We start from the raw sequence: 20,299 nt of genomic DNA, 5'->3' as shown, positions 1-20,299 counted from the left end.
AGGAGTCGATCAGAAGCCGAACAGGAGCGAGGCGCAAGAGGGGCTGATCGGTCTGGGGACCGATCAGCACAAAGCCTGATCGGTCCCCGGACCGATCAGGAGGTTCCCTGATCGGTCCATGGACCGATCAGGGACGGAACAGAAACAAAGGAGGAGGGAATGGATCGGTCTGTGGACCGATCCACATGGAGCCTGATCGGTCCACAGACCGATCCAGGCACTAGCCGTTGCGACGCAACGGCTAGATTTCTTCTGTGTTTCTTCGCAGGTTATAAAAGGAGGGCTGCTGCTGCGAGCCTTCTTCTTCTTCTTCTTCTCTCTTCCTGTTCTTGGTGCTGCTAAGCTTGCTGTTGAGCTTTGTTGAGCTGCTTTGAAGCTTCGCGTGAGCTTCCGGCTGGGTCACCTGCTGTTGTAGGCGCTTGGAAGCGGCTGCTTCTTCCAGTCGAAGAGAAGGCAAGAAAGTTTACATTTGTATTGTACTTTATTTCTTGTTCTCCTTGTACTCTTTTCTTGCTGTTGCAAGAAGTTTCTGTGGCGAGGTTTCTCCACCCAGAAGGAGAGTTTTTATTAGCCGGTTTTCCGGGGACTCATCCACCGACGGATTGATTGGGTTCGTCTACCTTACAGACACGCCGAGGAGTAGGAGCATCATCTCCGAACCTCGTACATCGCTGTGTTAAGGTTTGATATTCTTCCTTTCGTTTCTAGTTTATTTTTCCGCTGCGCTAACGAATTGTAGGAAGAAACGAGCGATTTGGGGCGGCTATTCACACCCCCCCTCTCTAGCCGTACGAAGAGATCCTAACAATATCCAAATCAACCCAAACCAGGATCAATACACTCCTAATAGCTTCTTGAGTCTCACCATATCCTCCAACCTTTGTTTCATGTCCTAGATAGGTTGTGAGTTTTTAAAACTTACACAATTTTGAATAAATTTGGCAAACTCACTGTTGGACTTAGGCATATCATATTCGCACAACAACAATATTAAATATGTTTTTGGGACTCTCTTGACACTAATCATACTTAGAATTGTAAAATCTAGATAATATATGATTATCAATGAGTTTTAACTAAAATCTATTGATCAACTCAAACTAGATCCAATCCACTCCTAGTAATCTCCTAAGTTTCACCAGACCCTCCAATCTTGGCTTCACACCTTAGATAAACAATTGTGAGTTTCTAAAAATTATATAACTTTGAATAAAATTGGCACAAACTCATTGTTGAATTTAGACATACATATTCATTCAACAACATCACCAATATATTCATGAGACTTTTTGACTCTAACCATGTCTAAAAATTTAACATGATGTCATTATATAGTTATCGATGAGGTTTGGCCTTAGTCACATCAAAATCAACTTAAACTGAGACTAACGCACTCCTAAGAGTCTCTTAAGTCACACAATGCCCAAAATTCCAAATTTTGGAGTTTATATAGCCATCAATAAAAAACTCACTAATGATCGTACGTTATCTAGAATTTAATGGACATGGTTTGAGTTGGAGAAGTCCTAAGAACACATTCATATTGTTATTCAGTAAATATGATAGACACAAATTTAATAGTGAGTTTGTGCCAAAATTGCACTAAGTTATTAAGATATAAGAGCATGGTGAAACTTAAGAGGTTCCTATTGGAGCATTAGTACTAGTTTGAGTTGATTTATGATGTTTCCAATGTTATTAATGAGTTTTAGTCAAAATTCTTTGATGATCGTATAATATCTAAGTTTTAAAATTTTGAACATAGTAAGATTTAGAGGGAGTCCCAAGAACACATTCATACTATTATTGAATAAATATGATATGTCTAAGTCTAATAATAAATTTGTGTCTAAGTTCAATAATAATTTTGTGTCAAAATTATATAAAACTATATAAATTTCAAAAATTCACAACACACTGTCTAAGCTATGAAATTAAAGTTTGAAGGCACGAATCAAACTCTTGAGTCTTGAGGTGCTTAAGAGTGTATTGGTCTTGATTTAATTTGTTTTGATATGACTAAGGTTATTAATGAATTTTGGCCAAAATTTACTAATGACTTCAGGTTTTATTCGATTCCATTCAAATAAAGACCATTGTATTCTTGGGACTTTTTCTAGCATAAGTATACACTCCAATTTTAATTACACCTTATATTTAACCCGCTATGAGATTTAAAAAAAAATAAGGGAGAAATAGTGCTTTTAAATTCTTATAAGAGCATCCACAATAAGACAATATTTCTCCTAAATATTTATGATTCCCATATCTACATCATCAATCAAATATCTCTAATCTCACGATCAAATATTCCACTAATCAAATATTTATAGATCTTATCCATCAAATATCTCACTTAAATATTTCAAATTCTACAATAAAATATCTTATAAACCAAATATCACTACAATTTTATTAATTTACCTCTTAAATAAAATTAATTATATTTTTTAATTCTCCAATTTTAAAAATTTAAAATAACAAAAAACATAAAATAAAGAGAGCTAAGCAAATGAATTCGATTTTTTTATAGTATTTAAATAAACTAAGATTAAATCAAATTTGAACTAAATTGAAACTTAAAAATAAATGTCAACTCTAAATATATATTCCAGTAGGAGCTTACAGCGACCATATTGATAAAATTGGAAAAGTTGGAGGGGTAAATTGAAGATTGCTATTTGAATTCCTCACGGACCCACGTTCTCATCATCATAGCGCCACTTCTCTCAATTCCTTTCCTTGCCACTAATTACACCATAATATTTCGTTTATTTGTACTCTAATTTCTGTGTTCTATTATAATCTTCCAATTTCTAACCGTACAAAATTCACGGAATAAATTACTCCTATTTCACATCTTTACATCCTTAAACTTAGGTTTATTCAAATTAATTAGTATTCCGAATTAAACATTAGCTAAATTACACCACATTACTATTAATTTTCACAGAGTAAATTACTCCAATTGCCACGTGGACTGAATCGGGAAAAACACTGAAACCCCCAACGGTCTGTTAAGTCGACTGTTGGAGGACGAATTTAAAAAATATGATAAGCGGCAGCGGCGGCGTCGCCTGACAGAAAAAAAGAACATCTTTTCCTTTTTTTTTTCCCCCTTTTTTCTGCCAGAATCAATATTTAAAAAATAAAAATGTAAATAAATATTTGGAAAAAAATCAAAAATGCTTTTTTTAAAAACAATTAATACCTGACAAATCCATTTACGGTGCTAATAATTAACAACGAGATCATCGCACATTCTTCGTTGACTTGCTTGGCAACGAACATTAATGACACCTCGACAAATACGCCTTTGTAATTAACCTTTCTTTTTAGATTTTGTTAATTAATTTTAAACCAATAGGGAAGCAGCAGCATCTATATCCACACCCATTGCCCTGTACTTGTTCGCTCCACAGCAAATCTGTCTTCTGCGGGCTGTCATTTTCTGTCTGTTTAAGCTCATTGTTTTTTGTTTAATTACAATCACGGCAGCTGAAAAGCTCCGGCGTTATTTTCCCAAGAAATTGATAAAAAAAAAAAGTTCTTTTTTTTTCTTCTTTCTTTTCTAATTCAAACCTCCAACGTCACGATGAACGAAAGAGACGTAGCGCAACGGGCGAGGAGGAGCACGGTGCAATAAAAGCCTTCTCAATCGTCTCAGTGCCGAAAAAGTTGGGAAATTTAAGAGGCCAAGGCGCTGCTTGTGTTCCATGTTCATGTGACATGGCGAGTATCAGTAATCATCTCCTCGACCGACCTAGTCTTTTTTAGAGGCGATGGCAGATCTGCGGGATTGGGGAGAGGAGGTGGTGGTGTTGGCGGTCATGGCGGACGGTGTGGAGGAGGAGAAGGAGAAGTGCTGTGAGGGAGAAGAGAGCAGCAGAGATGAGGTGGAGACGGGAGGGGATTTATTCAGCGAGGAAGAGGGCTGCGACAGTAGCTGCAGCAGATCCAGCCTCGGGACCTCGTCCTCGGTGGAGCAGACGGCGGCGCCGCCGCCGGTGGGTTGGCCGCTGAAGCAGAGCTCTGTTTCAGGCTTCGAGATTGACGATGAAATCAAGAAGGCTGGTGAAGGGGATGACCACGACGGATTGGTCGGAGATTTGAAGCCCAAGTGTTCAGGTAATTTTGTTTGGAGGAAAAAAATTTGAAATTGAAGTTCAGTTTGTGAAAAAGATGGATTTTTTTTTCAGAGATGGAGATGATGAAAGAGAGATTTGCCAAATTGCTGCTAGGAGAAGACATGTCAGGATGTGGCAAAGGAGTGTGCACGGCACTGGCGATCTCTAATGCCATCACCAATCTATGTGGTAAAAAAAAAAAAGAAAAAAAAAACGCTTTCATTTATATTATTCTTAATTTGCAAAGCTTTCATATTAATCTTGTTGGGATTACTGATTTCTCAGCCACAGCCTTTGGGCAACTTTGGAGGTTGGAGCCTCTTGCTCCTGAGAAGAAGACAATGTGGAGAAGGGAGATGGAGTGGCTTCTGTGTGTCAGTGATCACATAGTGGAAATGATTCCATCTTGGCAAACGTTTCCTGATGGAACCAAGCTCGAGGTTTTAGTTCTCTTGAACAAAAACATGTTTTTTTGTGTGTGTCAGTAAAATTTGTTTTCTTACAGTCGTTGATTCTCAGGTCATGACCTGTAGACCTCGATCTGATCTATACATCAATCTCCCAGCTCTAAGGAAACTGGACAACATGCTCCTTGTAAGATTCCACATGTTTTAATCTCAAATAATTTGTCTGTTTTTTTTGGGATTTTGGTGATGATCTTTGTTAATCTGTGCAGGAAGTGCTTGATAGTTTCAATGAAACAGAGTTCTGGTACGTCGATCAAGGCATCCTCGCGCCGGACAACGACGGTGGCGGCGGCTCCGCCTCCTTTCGCACGCTTCACCGGCGAGAAGACAAGTGGTGGCTCCCGGTTCCCCGACTTCCCGCCGACGGCCTCCAAGAACAAACCAGGAAAGCCCTGAACCACAAGCGCGAATCCACGAGCCAGATCTTGAAGGCCGCCATGGCCATCAACAGCAACACCTTGTCGGAGATGGAAGTCCCCGAGCCTTACCTCGCCTCGCTCCCCAAGGTAACCATCTCCTCTCCGTCGATCACAAAATTGAATTTTTAGCACAGATAAACAAGCGACCGAAATCCGATTTGAGCTCGCAGAGCGGCAGAGCGAGTTTAGGCGATCTGTTGTATCGCTTTGTCACTTCCGATCAGTTCACGCCGGAGTGCCTGCTCGATTGCCTGGGTTTGTCGTCGGATCATCAGGTTCTCGAGGTCGCGAATCGAGTTGAGGCGTCGATCTACATCTGGCGAAGAAGGGCATCCGCTAAACCTCTCCTCGCCGAGCGAGCCGAAACGCTCTTGATCTGCCTGAAGCAGAGATTTCCCAACCTTTCTCAAACCGCGCTCGACACCAGCAAGATCCAGTTCAACAAGGTACCTCCTCCGCTCCTTTCTGTAAACGAACTTCTAAATTACAGTAACCATGAACAAGCTTGATTTTATTTTTTTATTTTTTTAGGACATTGGGAAGTCGATCTTGGAGAGCTATTCGAGGGTTTTAGAGAGCCTCGCGTTCAACATCGTGGCTCGAATCGACGATCTGTTGCACGTGGATGAATACTGCAGGCATTCAGATCAGAATTCTTCTTCAGTTCTTCCTCCTGCGCTTGGAATCATGGCGAAGAAGAAGAAGAACGCAGCAGCAGTGCCAGTCTCAGGCACCGTTCCTTACATGGCTGCTTACGGCACACCGCTGATAAGCTGCTCGTCGAGGGGGGAGCGATCTCCGTTGGCGTACAGTAAGAAGCACAATAATCGTGGATTTGGAGTGAAGAAGGTGTTGACGAGTTATCTCAGCAGCGAGCTGCAGAAGAGCAAAGGCTCTGGTTATGAAGCAGAGTCATCTTCTTGTCCAATTTCGTACAATTACTGATGATAAACTGAACAACATATCATGAAACATCTAAATTAGAGTTTGTAGTTTGTATTATTATTATTATTATTATTATTATTAGCAGAATTTTATGACAATGCAAGGGGAATCAAATTTACTGGTTAAGCTGTGCTAACGAAATACCGACTACAATTGTTGATGCAATACAATTAAATAAATATATTGGAATAAAAATATATTTAAAAACAAAATGTGAGTGCCGGTCCAATCAGTGATACGATGGGATTTTATCGAGTTGATTAATATTGTGGTCCGGTCATTTCCGTTTTGATCCCCGTTGACGTCTTCGTTTCCATCGATCAGATCTCGGAACCAGGTTCCTCCTCATCTCTCGATCCGTTCTCCATTTTCTGTAGCAATTCATTTGGATTCTCGGTGTTCGAATCCGTTTCTGATCGCCGTTTCCTTTGTTTGATCGTCGACTTCGATCACGATTCCTCGCAACCTGTTCTGGTTTGATCATCCACTTCTGGTCGGTGGGTAGGGCGGCGGCGGCGGCGGCGATGGCGCACCGATTGGACCACGAGTACGATTACCTCTTCAAAATCGTCCTGATCGGGGATTCTGGCGTCGGGAAGTCCAACATCCTCTCCAGGTTCACCCGCAACGAGTTCTCATTGGATTCCAAGTCCACCATCGGTGTCGAGTTCGCTACCAAGACCCTTCAGGTAAGATCACTTCAATTCCTAGCTTCTGTTCTGTTCGTGAAATATTGGGTCATTACATGCATGCTCTAAATAGATTTAGATCCAATAGCAACAATCGTTTGCTAATCTATAACACCTCCAATTGGTATTATTATGCCTGGAATTTCTTTGTGTGAATAAAACTATAACACGATTGTCCAATCGATGCTCATCATTCTTTCTTTTTGGATGTATTTTTAGAACATTATTAATGCGAATGTTGTAGATTAATGTTTCTCGGTTTTGCAAACTACCTCCCATAAGAATAGATTCACTAGAGGCAGATGGTATACCTCATATAACCCAAGCTAAAAACTTAAAGTTTATTTAAAATGTTCATCAAATGATAATGGAGTGTTCAATGTTGATCTTTAGCTAACAAAAAGGTACCTAGCTGACAAAAAATGCATTTACAATGGCTAGACTCCGCTGCATATTTGGTTCAATTGGACAACTCTGTTCCTATAGTTGCCAAAATAGTGAACTTGAATTGTTCTGAAAGATAGGAAGAACGAAAACAAACACAAGCAAAAGGATCGCCAAGGCTCGAAAGCTTAACAGGTAGGCGGGTGATCGGTGGTACCTAAACACCCCAACATTAGGAATCAACTTAAAACAAGCATGACCTTTGTTTCATCAGTTGGAAAATTTTGCGTATGGTTTATGGAGTTTCTTTGTTATTGGATTTGAGCATCTGAGCCAAAATGTGCTCAGTTATTTCTGTAGCAGACATGTAGCTGCTGATTGTGTTATGCAGAATGGTAAAATACCTAAACCATGATTCCATTATGTTCCCTATTGTTTCACTTTATTGTAAATTCAACAGCTACCTTCTCAACTCCTCAGTCTGTGAGACAAGAGAAGTAAAAAAGACTGAAGGGAGCCTGGATGGGAAAAAAGAACTTTCCATTACTTGGAATTTGAAGGGAAATAAAGGAAAAAAGGGGGAAAGTTCTTTTACCACTGTTGCTCATCATAATTTCTGTAGAAATCAACAAAATTTATAACGTTTAGGTAGATAAAATATTGCCTGAGGAGAAGAGAATGATACACAGGGTTGATGTGAATAACTATTTCGTTCTACATGAAATAATTTATCTTATTTTTCTCAAATTTTACTTAACTTCTGGGTTTGTATCAGATCAATAACCGAAATGAATGAACAGGTTGAAGGGAAGACAGTGAAGGCGCAGATTTGGGACACAGCTGGTCAAGAAAGGTACCGTGCCATCACCAGTGCATACTACCGGGGTGCGGTGGGAGCACTTCTCGTCTACGATATAACGAAGAAGCAAACCTTCGACAATATGCAGAGGTGGCTACACGAACTCAGAGATCATGCAGATTCCAACATTGTCGTCATGATGGCTGGTAATAAGTCAGATTTGACGCATCTAAGAGCAGTTTCAGAAAGAGAAGGACAGGAATACGCCGAGAAGGAAGAACTGTCTTTCTTGGAGACTTCAGCACTAGGATCGGAAAACATCGAGAAGGCGTTTCAAACGATTCTAACAGAGATCTATCACATAATGAACAAGAAGGCACTTGCGGCCCAAGAGGCAGCAAGGAATACCGCACCTCCTAGTCAAGGCACAACCATCAATGTGACTGATTCTTCTGCTGGAAGCTCAAACACTTTCTGCTGCTCGAGCTAGATAGATGATCACCTTCTTGAAGAAAGCTTTAACGGTTTGTGGTCTGAGGGGTTTTAGGATTAATCGCGAATACTTGTAGATTATTCTCTTCTTTGTTTTTTCTCTCTCTAAATTTAGTGTGGCTTCTTGAGGTGAGTTTCTAGCAAAAGACAAATCGCAATGAAGTGTGCAAAATCTGGATTTTGGTTTACCACTTAATTTTTGCTTCATAGAGACTAGTGGCTCATTTTGTGTTTTCCTCGGTGGGTTTTTATTCACATGGACCTCTCTTTTTAAAGAGTTTTTAGTTAGCATTTTTGTAATATTTACCAATTAATTATAATTTGGATATTCATTTTTAAAGTAATAAATTAGTTGAAAAGGTAAGTCGGTTAGTTTATATAAGTAAATTATTTTTTCCATCCCTCTGACAGTCCACTCCCTCTCTCTCTTCTATTAAATGACTTTTTCATCCCTTTTTCTTTAAATAACAAATTATTTTTTTCTAATTTTATTTACTTCTTTAAATTTTTTTTAATTGTATTTACTTCTTTAATTTTATTTTTTTAATAAATTTAGTTTATTATTTTTTCATCAATTGTTTTATTTTTTTTCTATATTTTACTTATATTTTACTTTTAATTTTTTTTATAAATAATAACTCCTAAAATCTACTATTTTTTAAAAAATAAAAGATTACAAGAGATCAATCCTCTATTCCAATATCACCTGCTCTTGTTCCCACTCGTCGCCTCAGTCCATCGTCGGTGGCACCGCCGGAGGCCCTCGATTGCCGTCTCGATTAAAATTATATCCTAGGGGAAAGGTGAATGTAGTGAGGTCACATCAGCACGATCAATGTCAAAATTTGGTCGGATCTAAACAGACTTTCCTTCATCGTCGATCTGAGTCCCTTCTCAGATTCGGTCGAATACAGATGTCGATCGTGTCAATGGCGATCCTCCTGGTTTCACCTTCCCCCTAGGGTATAGTTCTGGTCGGGACGACGACCAGAGGTCGCCGATAGTGGGCTGAGGCGACGAGTGAAACACGGGGACAGAGAAAATTAGGGACATAGAATCCGATCTCAGATTACAAATATCATATTCTTGCCGAGAAAATACTTAATAAAAAATAAAAAAATGGAATAAAAAAAATAGTATAAAGATAAATAATATGATGAAGCTGGAAGAGATTGTATGTGGAATGTGAAAATATATAATTAAAAAATAAATAAAATATTAAAAAATTATACTATTTTTTTAATATTAAATAAATATTATTTACCATGATAAATATATAATAAAAAATTATTTAAAAAGAATAAAATTGATAAAAAATGATAAAAAGAACTGATTAAAAAATAAAACCGTTAAAAAAAATTTGATAATAAAAGACGCTAAATAAGGGGGTATAAAAGTCAAAAAATGGTTGAAATCGGAAGGTGAGAGTGTCAGGGAGGGGGAAAAAGTAGGTCTCATATGGTAACGGGATTCATAATATAATGCTTTTTGTCCCACCTTTTTTTTTCTTATTTCTTTTACTAATAATTTAAATTGGATAAAAATTAAAAAAACCACTATCATTTATTAAATTATTTGATGACCATCCCATTTTCTAATTAAAATTAAATAGGTGTCCCATTTTATATTAACTATTTAAAATATTTTAATATCATTTGATTATTTGACGGTGTAAAAATGAACAATTAACTTTTACAATTGTAAAAACTAGTTGTTATTTTTATAACAATGATTGTATATTTTGATTTTGATTTTCAAAACGTGGTTAAAATAATATTTTAATAAACAAAATAAATAATAGAGATGGCATAACATTTATTATATTTTAAATGAACATTAAAATTAAGTGAACTGATTAAAATAATATTTTGATGTGTAAAATAAATATATAAACTAATATGTCTCAGGGTAATATGGAGGAGGTAAATCACTCACGGACGATTACTAATCCAAGGGAGATATTTATTTCGACTTTGTCGAGATTTAAACCTCAGATTTCACTATGACAATATCTCATGTACTAATCATTAGATTCATCCGAAGGGATTTGAATATAATATAATCATGATTGAACACTGAATCTATGAATATTTTTATTTTTCAAAATAAAATGATAGGAGAGATATCTATTTATGTTTTTTAAAAGGTACTAATATGATGTCTTTCAAGTTTGTATGCCCGTTTAATTTTTGTCCATTTATATTTTAAAATATTATAGAGTTAGATTATTCGATAAAATAGAGACAAGAGTTAAATACAAAAAAAAACAGTGAGGTGCCTTCGCAAATTTGACCAATAAGTTTATAGTTTCCAAATTGTTTCCTGTCGGAAGTCGAACACTTGATCCTGCATCTCTCCTTTCCTCCGACATCGCTCGCAGTGTCTTCGTCCCTTTTCGTGCAAAAAGAATAACAGGAGGCAAGGGCAATCAATGACCATTTCGAATTCCCAGAAAGGAACAAAGATCGGTAGGCATTTCAGCTGGACGAATAGATTTGGGCGATAAAAGATGCGAGGAGTAAGACGATTGATAGGGCTGAGCTCCGTTGCTTAGGTTTAGATCCACTAGGAGTGTGGTGAGAAAAGATCGAAGGTTGCTTGGCAGGGGGATGAAGGTTGCGGTGGGAAGCCCTGGGACATGGAGTGGGTTGCTGCTGAGGACCGGGCAATGCGCCTTTGCAGGGACTTCCATTGGGGTTATGGTATCCACATTAGGGTTCTCCAACTACACCGCGTTCTGGTACGGACTCGATCTTTCCGCTTTCTTTCCAGATCTGTTGTTACTGCGTGATTGTTGAGCTCCATATCTGCTGCAATTTTATTTTATTTGTTTTGTGCTTGACATTGAAATGGCGTGTTATAGCTGAAGAATATCTACTCAGAAAGCTGTCGGATTAAACTTTCGTTGTTTTGCATTTTTTTTTTTGTCATAGTTGATCGATCGGCCGATTGATGCTCCATCCTACGCAAAAGTACTTTTTTTTTCGTGAAAAATTAAAAATGTCCTGCATATTTTTAGAAAACTCGAGAGGCGTGATGGCATCAGGAATGACCATCATAATGTGAGTATTCGTCCTAAGAGTTTTGGATGCTTTGCCCAATGATTCACTCAAAGAATCCCTATTTCCTCCCACTTGTATTATCATTGTTAAGAAAATTCTCAGATAAGATCCAGTCTTTTTTATAACAATTAGCCTTTGATGCGCTCCATGGCCTCTGTTAAGGGACAGATGCTAAAACCTTCTTTGACTGTCTATCCTGCAATATTGGCTTTCCTTTAATGATGTCAATGCCAACTTTGTTTCCCTCCTTTTGCATTAACACCACAGTTTTGTAATATACTCATGCATGTTATTTTTCACATGAACGTCACTTTATGATCTAATTGTGTGCTAGTTGAGAAACATAAGCACTGGTTAATGATATTAAGTATAATTTTCTGAATTGCTGCTGAAGAGTAATCAATAGTCTCAAGCAGCCCTGCAAAACTTAATCTAACAGAATAAAACAAGAAAAATAATTAAGGCTAAGCTTCAGAGCTTCTTGAAGGTCATTAATAGAATTTGATATCTTAAGCAAACCATTTTTTTCTATTTGCAATCTGAAATTTGTTGGAATGTAATGGCTTCTCAGATTAGAGTTACAAGCGCTATATTGCATTTCCTCCTCGATGCATTATGTGTACATCATGGATATCCAGATAAGATTAAAGATCTTATTTCTCACAATATACTATGTTTTTATATTCTCGGCATCCTACTGAGGATATACTGTTCTAAATTTGGTTTAACTGCTCTAATTGATCATGGGTTAGTGAATGCACCTTTTTATATTTGGAAATATATCAATTTTAAACAATTTAAGGTAATTCTAACAGCAAATTGTTTTAATATTTCTATAAAACTAAGCTTATCTGGCAATAGTTGAATTTAAAGAGCATTAAATCCAAAAGCCTTGCATAGAGCGAAAGACCAAAAGATCATTCCATGTCACAAAGATTGTTTGACATATGTTCTTACTAATCTCCATTATGATGATTTTTCCCTCTGAATCTGTACTGATCCTTTGGATGCCTTCTTCTGACTCAGCTACTTAATTGCTTCTATGGGGCTGCAAGTTTTGTGGAGTTTTGGACTTGCATGCCTTGATGCATATGCCCTAAAGATCAAAAGAGATCTCCATAACCCAGTTTTAGTCAGCTTATTCGTGGTCGGTGACTGGGTAAGTGCTTAATTCTGTTACCTTTTAAAAAAGAGCCAATGCTATCCGTGTTATCCCTGTACATAAGTCTGATTTTATTAGTTGATCATATTTATAACTTTTGAAATTGAGCTTAAATTTTCAATTGACTGACCTTTGGGAACCTTTTATTCTACTATAATTTATTAACAATAGTTCATGTATTTATTCATTGCCTATGCCATGCTGCAGAAAAAAGAGTGTGTATATTTAATGAGGCACAATACTATTGACTTAAAGGACATGATAATTCATCAACCCATGGAAACTTTCACCATTGTTCTTTCATAATGTTCTCTTATTGTGTTGATCAGTTTCTTTATATGGCACCCTCAATCCTCAAAGCAAATCTTCAAGGCTTCACATGCATATCTAGCTTTAATTGACAAAATTCATTGAATCTGTCAATGTTGTATTTTCCAGGTAACAGCTACTTTATCACTTGCAGCTGCTTGCTCCTCAGCTGGGGTCATAGTCTTATTTGCTAGAGATGTGCACTTCTGCACAACAATTCCTCATTTTTCATGTGGCAGGTTTGAGATTTCCATCGTATTTGCATTCGTTACATGGCTGTTGATTTCCATGTCTTCGTTAGTGACATTTTGGCTTCTGGCATCAATATAAATTGTACCTGTACGCTTTCCTTTACTTAAAAATGAGGAGCCAAAATCTTATGTAATCATTTATTCTCTAATTTGAGTTTTAACAGTGTACGAGTATCTGAAAGCTTTTATGAATGTTGAAATGCAAAACTCTGTTCCATGTTGCACGGCATTTCTTTCTTAATAAAGATTGTAAAGGAAATGGATGATGAATATCCACTTGAATTATGTCAAAGCTTATACATCAACAAGCCCTTTATCCAGTCAAATATTAAGCTGATACAACACTGAATAAAAATATGAACTCCTTGGATCAATACTGAATAAAGTCATTCACCAAACCAACAGTAAGCATTTCAGATTATAATTCTGCTATCTTATTCAACGCATGAGCTAGGACCAGGAACAACAGGACTCTTAGAACATATTAGAAACAGGGACCACATTTTTCATATTCATGACCAAGAAAATTTGCAAATTAAACTTAGAACTCCCTACCTGGTATTAAATTTGGCAAACCACTTCATGTCTGCAGCAATGCTACCGAAGAGACTAAGGTGCTGCAGAATTAGGGAGTGCTCTAGGTGAAGGAAAGTTTGAATCTGATGACAGAGTCTGACTGGAGTCGCCAGCAGCTAACCGGGCATAAGGAGCTGAAAGCTTGTTCGTAGACACTAAACGCCCTACATCAGGAGACTGCCTGCTTTTCTTGTATCTGATTATTGCCCTGTAGGCTAATGGAAGGAGACCCTCCATTCTGAGTGAATGATGGATGAACTCAACTGTTAAGGTAGAGGTTCAAGTGTTGCTTGGTTATAGCATTCTTTGAAGCAACGTTTGGCTGAGACAAATTAAGTGCGATTGCATTTCAAAGGAGGTGGAGGTTGAGTGTGGATGATGAGTGGTTACTGATCGCCTGTTAAATAACAGAAAATAAACAATATTAGTTCTGGATGAATTTACACATCTTACTACTATAAGTCTTCAACTCTTACTGAGATTTTTAGATGTCATAGACCTATTATTTATTAGTAGCATAAAGAATAGTGTAACTAATATGAAGTTATGATACAATTCTTTGTACTTATGGATCTGACTTGAATAACTCTAAGAAAGTATTAATATCCAAAATCAATTAAGTGTAGTTCTAAAAACAATAAATGAGAGGAAATAGTCGAGATGATATAGATGACCAATATATTTATAGCAGTTAATTTGTTAAATAGAAGGTACAAGTAGATGAAATAATAATAATTATAGTCAACTACCTTTGTCTGATCTTTCCTCACCCACAACATCATTTGACAAAGTGCTACATTCAGTAGGAGTTAGGTTAAAGGAAGGTACTGATGATGAGGGTGAATGTTCAAAGGCAACAAGATGATGACCAGCATGTTTCTTGCTGAAGATAACGTCTCCCTCCATTAGAAAACAAACTTTGACAAGAATGCTGGGATTATTGATGTGAAAGTTTTTTTATAAAAAATCTTAAATTGTTTCTCCTTTTGAAAATAAAATATAAAAAATTAAAAAAGATAAATAAAATAAATATTTAAAATTAATTTTTTTTCACTCTTAGATTGGCTGAATTGTCCAGAACCCCGGAATAGAATAATTAAATCTTGGACTAATGTTTCATATATTCGTTTTATATATAAAATAATATTGGCTGCTTAGTCTCTACGTGTTTCCTGGGTGTCATTTGTTTTGTTGTTTTTTTAGAAAAGTTGGCTTTCTCTTCTAGAAATTGGGCAGAGGGACAAACACCGGTCTTTGAGGCGTGCTATCTGGTGGGTTAGAGAGGAAAAGATATAAAGAAATTCAAATAGTTAAATTTGGGATGAAATTGACATCATTGAGATCTCATTTCTTCTTCGCTTGTTATTTAATTTAATACACTATAATAAGAAGATTAAGTCTTGAACATTCGGTCCGGAGTCACTATGTCGAATTGGAAATGTATGTATATACCTACTCAATTCGGTCAAATTGCGAAGCCATCAACCTATTTCAAAACTTCAAATATTGCTTTGGGTTGACTTGCCAAGCCAAGTAGTGCCTTAGAGGACTTGTAGCTGCCTACTTGCTCAGCGGTTCGTTGGAGAGATTGACCCTTGAATTTTTGCATAGTACATGATCTGGAGGTAAACAAGGGTTCACGTGATGGACCTTGACTCGGTTAACATAGAATTCATGTAGGAGATCTTTTGACTCTGTTAATATATAATCCACATAGAACAAATTCAGACTTGGTCACAGTGACTCGTGATTCACCCGATTTCAAGATATCGTTGGAATTAAGCTTGAGTGGGTGATACCTGAACTCGAGTGGGGTGATGCTCCCAAGCACTATTGCATTCCGGAGTGCTCAAGCGACTAAGTCTGAGTGGGTAACATCTCTGAGCACTATGACGTCCCAACACAGAAACATCCCCACATGCCCGAGCTCGAGTGGATAACATCCCTGACTACTGTAGCTTCTTGGATACCGTATCGTCTAAGTACTATAGCGCGTGATATTGTGGCATGTCTGAGCCCGAGTGGGTAATGCTCCTGAACATTATACCTACGTTATTATTTTTGTTATTTTTGTTAGTATTAATCCTAATATAAATTATGAGATGATTGATAGGATATTATTATATTTTATTTTATTTTATTAATAAAAGATAAAGTTGATTATTATATTTATTTTAGTTTAGCGTCGAATGAATAAGTATAATAATGTCCTACGATAATAGGTTAGTCTACAATATATCAATTGATTGAATTGATAATGAGAGTCTGTAGTACATATAGACACTACTCTTAATTATTCATAATCAAGCATTAATATACAAAGATAATATTAATGTGTTAAAATTAGCATGTAGGTCAACGGATGACTTAACCTTACAAATCATGGATATGAGATATTAGGTTGACACATGGGTATATATTTGAGAATATGTATTGAATGACCCGTCATGAGAATGTTTTATGGATTATTATAGTGTTATAAACATTCTCATGTGACTATTTGTATGAATATTCCTTAGACCTGAAGTCACTACAATTCTCTACATAAGGAGTTGTATACTTTAGTATCGTCAAACGTCACCTATAATAGAGTGAACTATAAAATCAATCACTGGGTATGCAATGAGTTATGCGGAGGGATGTGAGTGATGTAAATTGGATCTATCCCTTTCATAAGACGGAAGTGATATCGATGTACCCCTTAATTAGTAGGATACAAGAATGCATGACTATGCTCAAATAAGTCAATATGAGATATTGAACTTATTTGTATGAGTGTGTCTATTTAGAGATCAAGAAACATAAAAATTGATAAAAGGATGACACAATCTATGCCTCATTGATCAATCTAGATATCAAGGATAGAGGGATTGAGTCATACAAGATAATAGCCACGGAAAGAATAAGTCGAATTTCTCGACATTCATGTCATTTGGGTCGTAATGATGCCTTGCTAGATGTCACTCATTGTTTATGTATCTAAAATATTGATTTGGATACATTGCTAATGTTACAAAAACCTATTGGGTCACACACAAAGAATAAGTTGATTTGGAGATAGGTTTATATGATGGATCATTGGATTAAGTCTAATCTGAATTAGACTTATTGAGTTAGACTAAATTGGATCTAATTGTTGGATTTAGTCCAATTCGAATTAGACTCACGCAGTCAATGTGGATTGATCAATGAGTTGGACTCATTGGGTAAACCCGAATTCACCAAGGAAGAGGAAATATCAACATTTAATTGGATTAATGGAGGACTTAATGGGATTAATGGAGAATTAATGCTAATTAAGACTAATTGGATGAATGAATACAAAAAGGGGGTTTTGTATTCATTGGGTGGATGACTTGTGTTCTTCCTCCATCTTCTTCCTCCTTGGCCGAATTTCCTCTTGGCCGAACCTCCATGTGTGGCTAGCACCACAGTGGTGGTTCTTCTCCACTTCTTGAGTTTGTGCGACAGACGAGAAGTTTATTCGTGTGGATACTGAAAGAGGCACAAACGCTTGATTGTGTTGAGATTCTAACTGTCGAGAGTTTGTGTGCACGCGACAAAGGTATAACTTCCTTTTAACAAATTTAGTATATGTTTTCTCCTTCGCATGGATCTTCTGGAGAGGATTTAGTTTGTTTTCCGCTGTACTTTTCGCATATTTAGCGCGCTAGATCTTTACAATTCTAAGTACATGAACAAGGTGAAGTGGGCTTAGAAGAGATGTTGATTCTCGCAAAGGCGATTCTATTACAAGGGCTACAACAATTGATTAAAAGACATGTTGATTATCTCGTTAATATTAATAGTGCAAAGGGAGAAAGGCATGTCATTTACAGTAGCAAATGCCGCCACTAGACGTCAGCAATAATGATGCCAAGTGAGGAGAAAGATGCAACCGTTGATTTCTAAACCACTATTGTTCTTCGTTCTTGTTCTTCACTCTTTTCTTTAAATATTACTTGAGCGTCGAAGGAGTCATGCCAAGGTATGCTTTGCCTCCTTTTAACCTCTGGTTGATCTGTTTTAGCAAGGAAGCAGAGTGTTTAGGGAAGCAAGGGAGTTGACTCATCAAGTTTTGTTCATCTCCTCTTCATTTCGGCAGTATGCACATGATCCGCTAGGAGCCAACCTGATTGAAGAAGACGGATCCAATAGCAGCTGACATGGCCCAATTCAACAAGAGGAAGTTCTGCGGGAGTTGACTCATCCCTCGATTTGAGACCAGAACAGGATGCTAGACTACAAGTTAGGTTCTGCGCAGATGAAACAAATGCTCTAATCCTCGGCTGAGGTTGGAACAGACCTAGATCTGATATCGAGCACAGCTCAATGAGTTGATGGAGTAATACAAAAACAATTGGTTTGGACTTGTCCTACCGATTCATGTGTCTATTTCTCCATCAAAGGTAAGAAGCAAATATAATGACGACTTTTGACAACAAGAATTGAAGGTCGGGAGAATACATTGGTGTCGATTGCCCTCATTAAATAGTTTCTTCTATTGACTAGCTAGTCTCATCTAAATTGATATAGTCCTTAAGAGGTTAAACAAAAGGTGACTAGTATCTGACAATTTCAAATAGACTAAAATAATCACATATTTAATATTGATAATATTAATGTAATGACTAATTAAGATATGGAGGAAGTCTCGTGGCATTTGTCTTGTCATTATATGTTTGGAAGTTGGAATAGAACAGTATTTTACTTGCACTGGAAACTTATCATAAGAAATTTAATGGTGACAATAATAATGTGACAAAAAAAAGGATGAGCCCAAGTCAGTGGTAAAATCTTAGCATACAGACAAAAAAACATAGCATTAATATTTGTAACTAGTTTCTCTTCCAAAATCATAATTAGGGTTATGATCCTTTATCACTATTTGAAGAAAGAAAGAAATCATTATTTTAGCTTTGATTTGGTTCTTCTCAGATATATATCATTAGCGAATTCTCGGTTAGGACTTGGAGCCAAGAGTCATTACTTGCTAATGCCAAATGAATGAGTGACTCGATTGGGCCCGGGTCCGGGTCCTAAATTCTAATGCACTCGACTCACCTAAAGCTGCTTTTTAATAGATCACTGAGGCAAATTGGTTCGAACCGAACTAAAACTCCATACACACTATTAGTTTCCCTTTTACATATAGCAAATTAATATGCCTGATACTTAATTCATGTAATGAGTTCAGGATTATATATTTTTTTTTCATATCTAAGTAAGAATTATATCAAATTTCCAGTTTAATGCCAAAGATAAATATATGTAGCAATGCATCACTAACACTGACTCATCATTAAAGTGAATAAAAACAGCATCAGTAATATGATGTGATGCTCTTCTATATTCTGTCACTTGATCCAAGATGACAAAAGCATCCAAAACACTTTTAATTAAACGTGAAAAGCTATGAATTAACAATGCATGCCTGCACAGGAATTTGTACACAATTTTATCATTTCATATTCCAACTTGACAATAAGAAAGTCTGATAGTTCTAACTGCTACTTATAATAATATCATTTGAGAATTATGAGTTAATTAACACCTGTGAATCTGTCCTTGTTGTTCCACTGTATCTGTCTCATTCCCTTTGAATAATAAAGTATGGGGCCATGTCACCAACTAGTGCTTGAATGATTATTTCATGCTCATTTTGATGCTTTAAAGGAGGTTAAACACGATCATGAAGAAAACTTTAAGACTTTTTTTTTTAATCATATATCTTAATTGTAACAAAAGGTTTAATTAAATTTATATCATGCACAAATATTTTAAAAGTATATATAGTTAATTATATTATTTAAATTAATGAAGAAATGACACGTTAACCGACAAATTTAAGTTTGACTGATATGTCTTCAAAAGGTCATCGGGAGTCATCACGATAATTAAGTGCCAACCATGAGTGATGTTATACCAAAATTGGTTGAAAGGGTTCTTACTCAAAAAAAGCCTCTTTATGTAGTTTTCTAGCACCACTATGTCTAATTATTTCCGTAACTATGTGTCATGTAATTAATATCTGTGATCGAGTTTGAATAATGTGAATGATTAAGCATAATTATTAATTATTTAGTAGAGTGGCATTCAAGTATGAGACAAATGGGGTAGGACACTTCAAAAAGAGTGTTCCTAATCGTTGTTTCTTTCTCATTAAATAATTTATATTGTCAATGTTACTATATGGACCTGCAGGGGAAATGTCTGTAGGTAGTCCTTGCATCTGTCAACAAAGGTACTGTAATGTCTCTAAATTAAATTAATTTTATTTAATCAGTTGATCATTAGTTAAGATTATGATGCAATTATGGTGTGTTGGGTAAGTGTGCTCAGCAACCAGTACTCCTTTGATGGAACAATAACCAATTAAATTGAACAATTAATCACCTGTCTAATTAAAAGCAGTTAATTAGCTTAACTAGCTATCTTCACCTGTCTAAAGGCTATGCAATATCTGAGTAATTTATTAATTGAGTTTTCATGTAGCATTAGTTTTATAATTATTTTATTAGTTTGATAAAAACAAAATATTATCAACAAGTAATTAATTAAGCTCCTTCATGGCTTTGAATGATCCTTCAACTGATTGATCACTGTAACTAACATAG

General features: G+C 36.4%; 3 protein-coding genes across 4 annotated transcripts; all 3 read left to right on the top strand.

The window, feature by feature from the left end:
- The first annotated feature begins 3,649 nt into the window (after positions 1 to 3,649).
- LOC122005464 (rop guanine nucleotide exchange factor 7-like) lies at positions 3,650 to 6,081 on the top strand. The gene is made up of 7 exons (XM_042560498.1): positions 3,650 to 4,128; positions 4,200 to 4,316; positions 4,413 to 4,567; positions 4,647 to 4,721; positions 4,804 to 5,100; positions 5,184 to 5,459; positions 5,545 to 6,081. Exons 1-7 carry the CDS (start codon positions 3,783 to 3,785, stop codon positions 5,956 to 5,958), a joined length of 1,680 nt encoding a protein of 559 aa, XP_042416432.1. The 5' UTR covers positions 3,650 to 3,782; the 3' UTR covers positions 5,959 to 6,081.
- A 75-nt stretch (positions 6,082 to 6,156) lies between these two features.
- On the top strand, positions 6,157 to 8,557 carry LOC122005465 (ras-related protein Rab2BV-like). Its single transcript, XM_042560499.1, has 3 exons — positions 6,157 to 6,295; positions 6,464 to 6,647; positions 7,832 to 8,557. Exons 2-3 carry the CDS (start codon positions 6,483 to 6,485, stop codon positions 8,318 to 8,320), a joined length of 654 nt encoding a protein of 217 aa, XP_042416433.1. The 5' UTR covers positions 6,157 to 6,295; positions 6,464 to 6,482; the 3' UTR covers positions 8,321 to 8,557.
- A 2,095-nt stretch (positions 8,558 to 10,652) lies between these two features.
- Positions 10,653 to 14,094, top strand: LOC122005466 (CASP-like protein 5B3). Of its 2 annotated transcripts, XM_042560501.1 has the most exons (4): positions 10,653 to 11,062; positions 12,411 to 12,543; positions 12,985 to 13,094; positions 13,699 to 14,094. In XM_042560501.1, the coding sequence occupies exons 1-4, from the start codon at positions 10,932 to 10,934 to the stop codon at positions 13,733 to 13,735; spliced, it is 411 nt and encodes a 136-aa protein (XP_042416435.1). In that variant the 5' UTR covers positions 10,653 to 10,931; the 3' UTR covers positions 13,736 to 14,094. The 2 variants fall into 2 exon arrangements, with proteins under 2 accessions (XP_042416435.1, XP_042416434.1); XM_042560500.1 differs by lacking the exon at positions 13,699 to 14,094 and having other exon boundaries at positions 12,985 to 13,335.
- Positions 14,095 to 20,299: the final 6,205 nt, after the last annotated feature.

The sequence above is a fragment of the Zingiber officinale genome, chromosome 7B (assembly GCF_018446385.1).
Source record: "Zingiber officinale cultivar Zhangliang chromosome 7B, Zo_v1.1, whole genome shotgun sequence".
Classification (NCBI taxonomy): domain Eukaryota; kingdom Viridiplantae; phylum Streptophyta; class Magnoliopsida; order Zingiberales; family Zingiberaceae; genus Zingiber; species Zingiber officinale.
Note: the sequence above shows the minus strand (reverse complement) of the source record. Positions and strands in the feature narration are given on the sequence as shown.

Excerpts from the sequence above, each read along its gene's own strand:
- LOC122005466 (XM_042560500.1), top strand. The coding sequence starts at position 10,932 with ATGAAGGTTGCGGTGGGAAGCCCTGGGACATGGAGTGGGTTGCTGCTG. Across the intron at positions 11,063-12,410 it reads TCCAACTACACCGCGTTCTG|CTACTTAATTGCTTCTATGG; the intron begins GTACGGACTCGA and ends CTTCTGACTCAG. Across the intron at positions 12,544-12,984 it reads TATTCGTGGTCGGTGACTGG|GTAACAGCTACTTTATCACT; the intron begins GTAAGTGCTTAA and ends TGTATTTTCCAG.
- LOC122005465 (XM_042560499.1), top strand. The coding sequence starts at position 6,483 with ATGGCGCACCGATTGGACCACGAGTACGATTACCTCTTCAAAATCGTC. Across the intron at positions 6,648-7,831 it reads TCGCTACCAAGACCCTTCAG|GTTGAAGGGAAGACAGTGAA; the intron begins GTAAGATCACTT and ends ATGAATGAACAG.
- LOC122005464 (XM_042560498.1), top strand. The coding sequence starts at position 3,783 with ATGGCAGATCTGCGGGATTGGGGAGAGGAGGTGGTGGTGTTGGCGGTC. Across the intron at positions 4,568-4,646 it reads CTGATGGAACCAAGCTCGAG|GTCATGACCTGTAGACCTCG; the intron begins GTTTTAGTTCTC and ends GTTGATTCTCAG. Across the intron at positions 4,722-4,803 it reads AACTGGACAACATGCTCCTT|GAAGTGCTTGATAGTTTCAA; the intron begins GTAAGATTCCAC and ends TAATCTGTGCAG.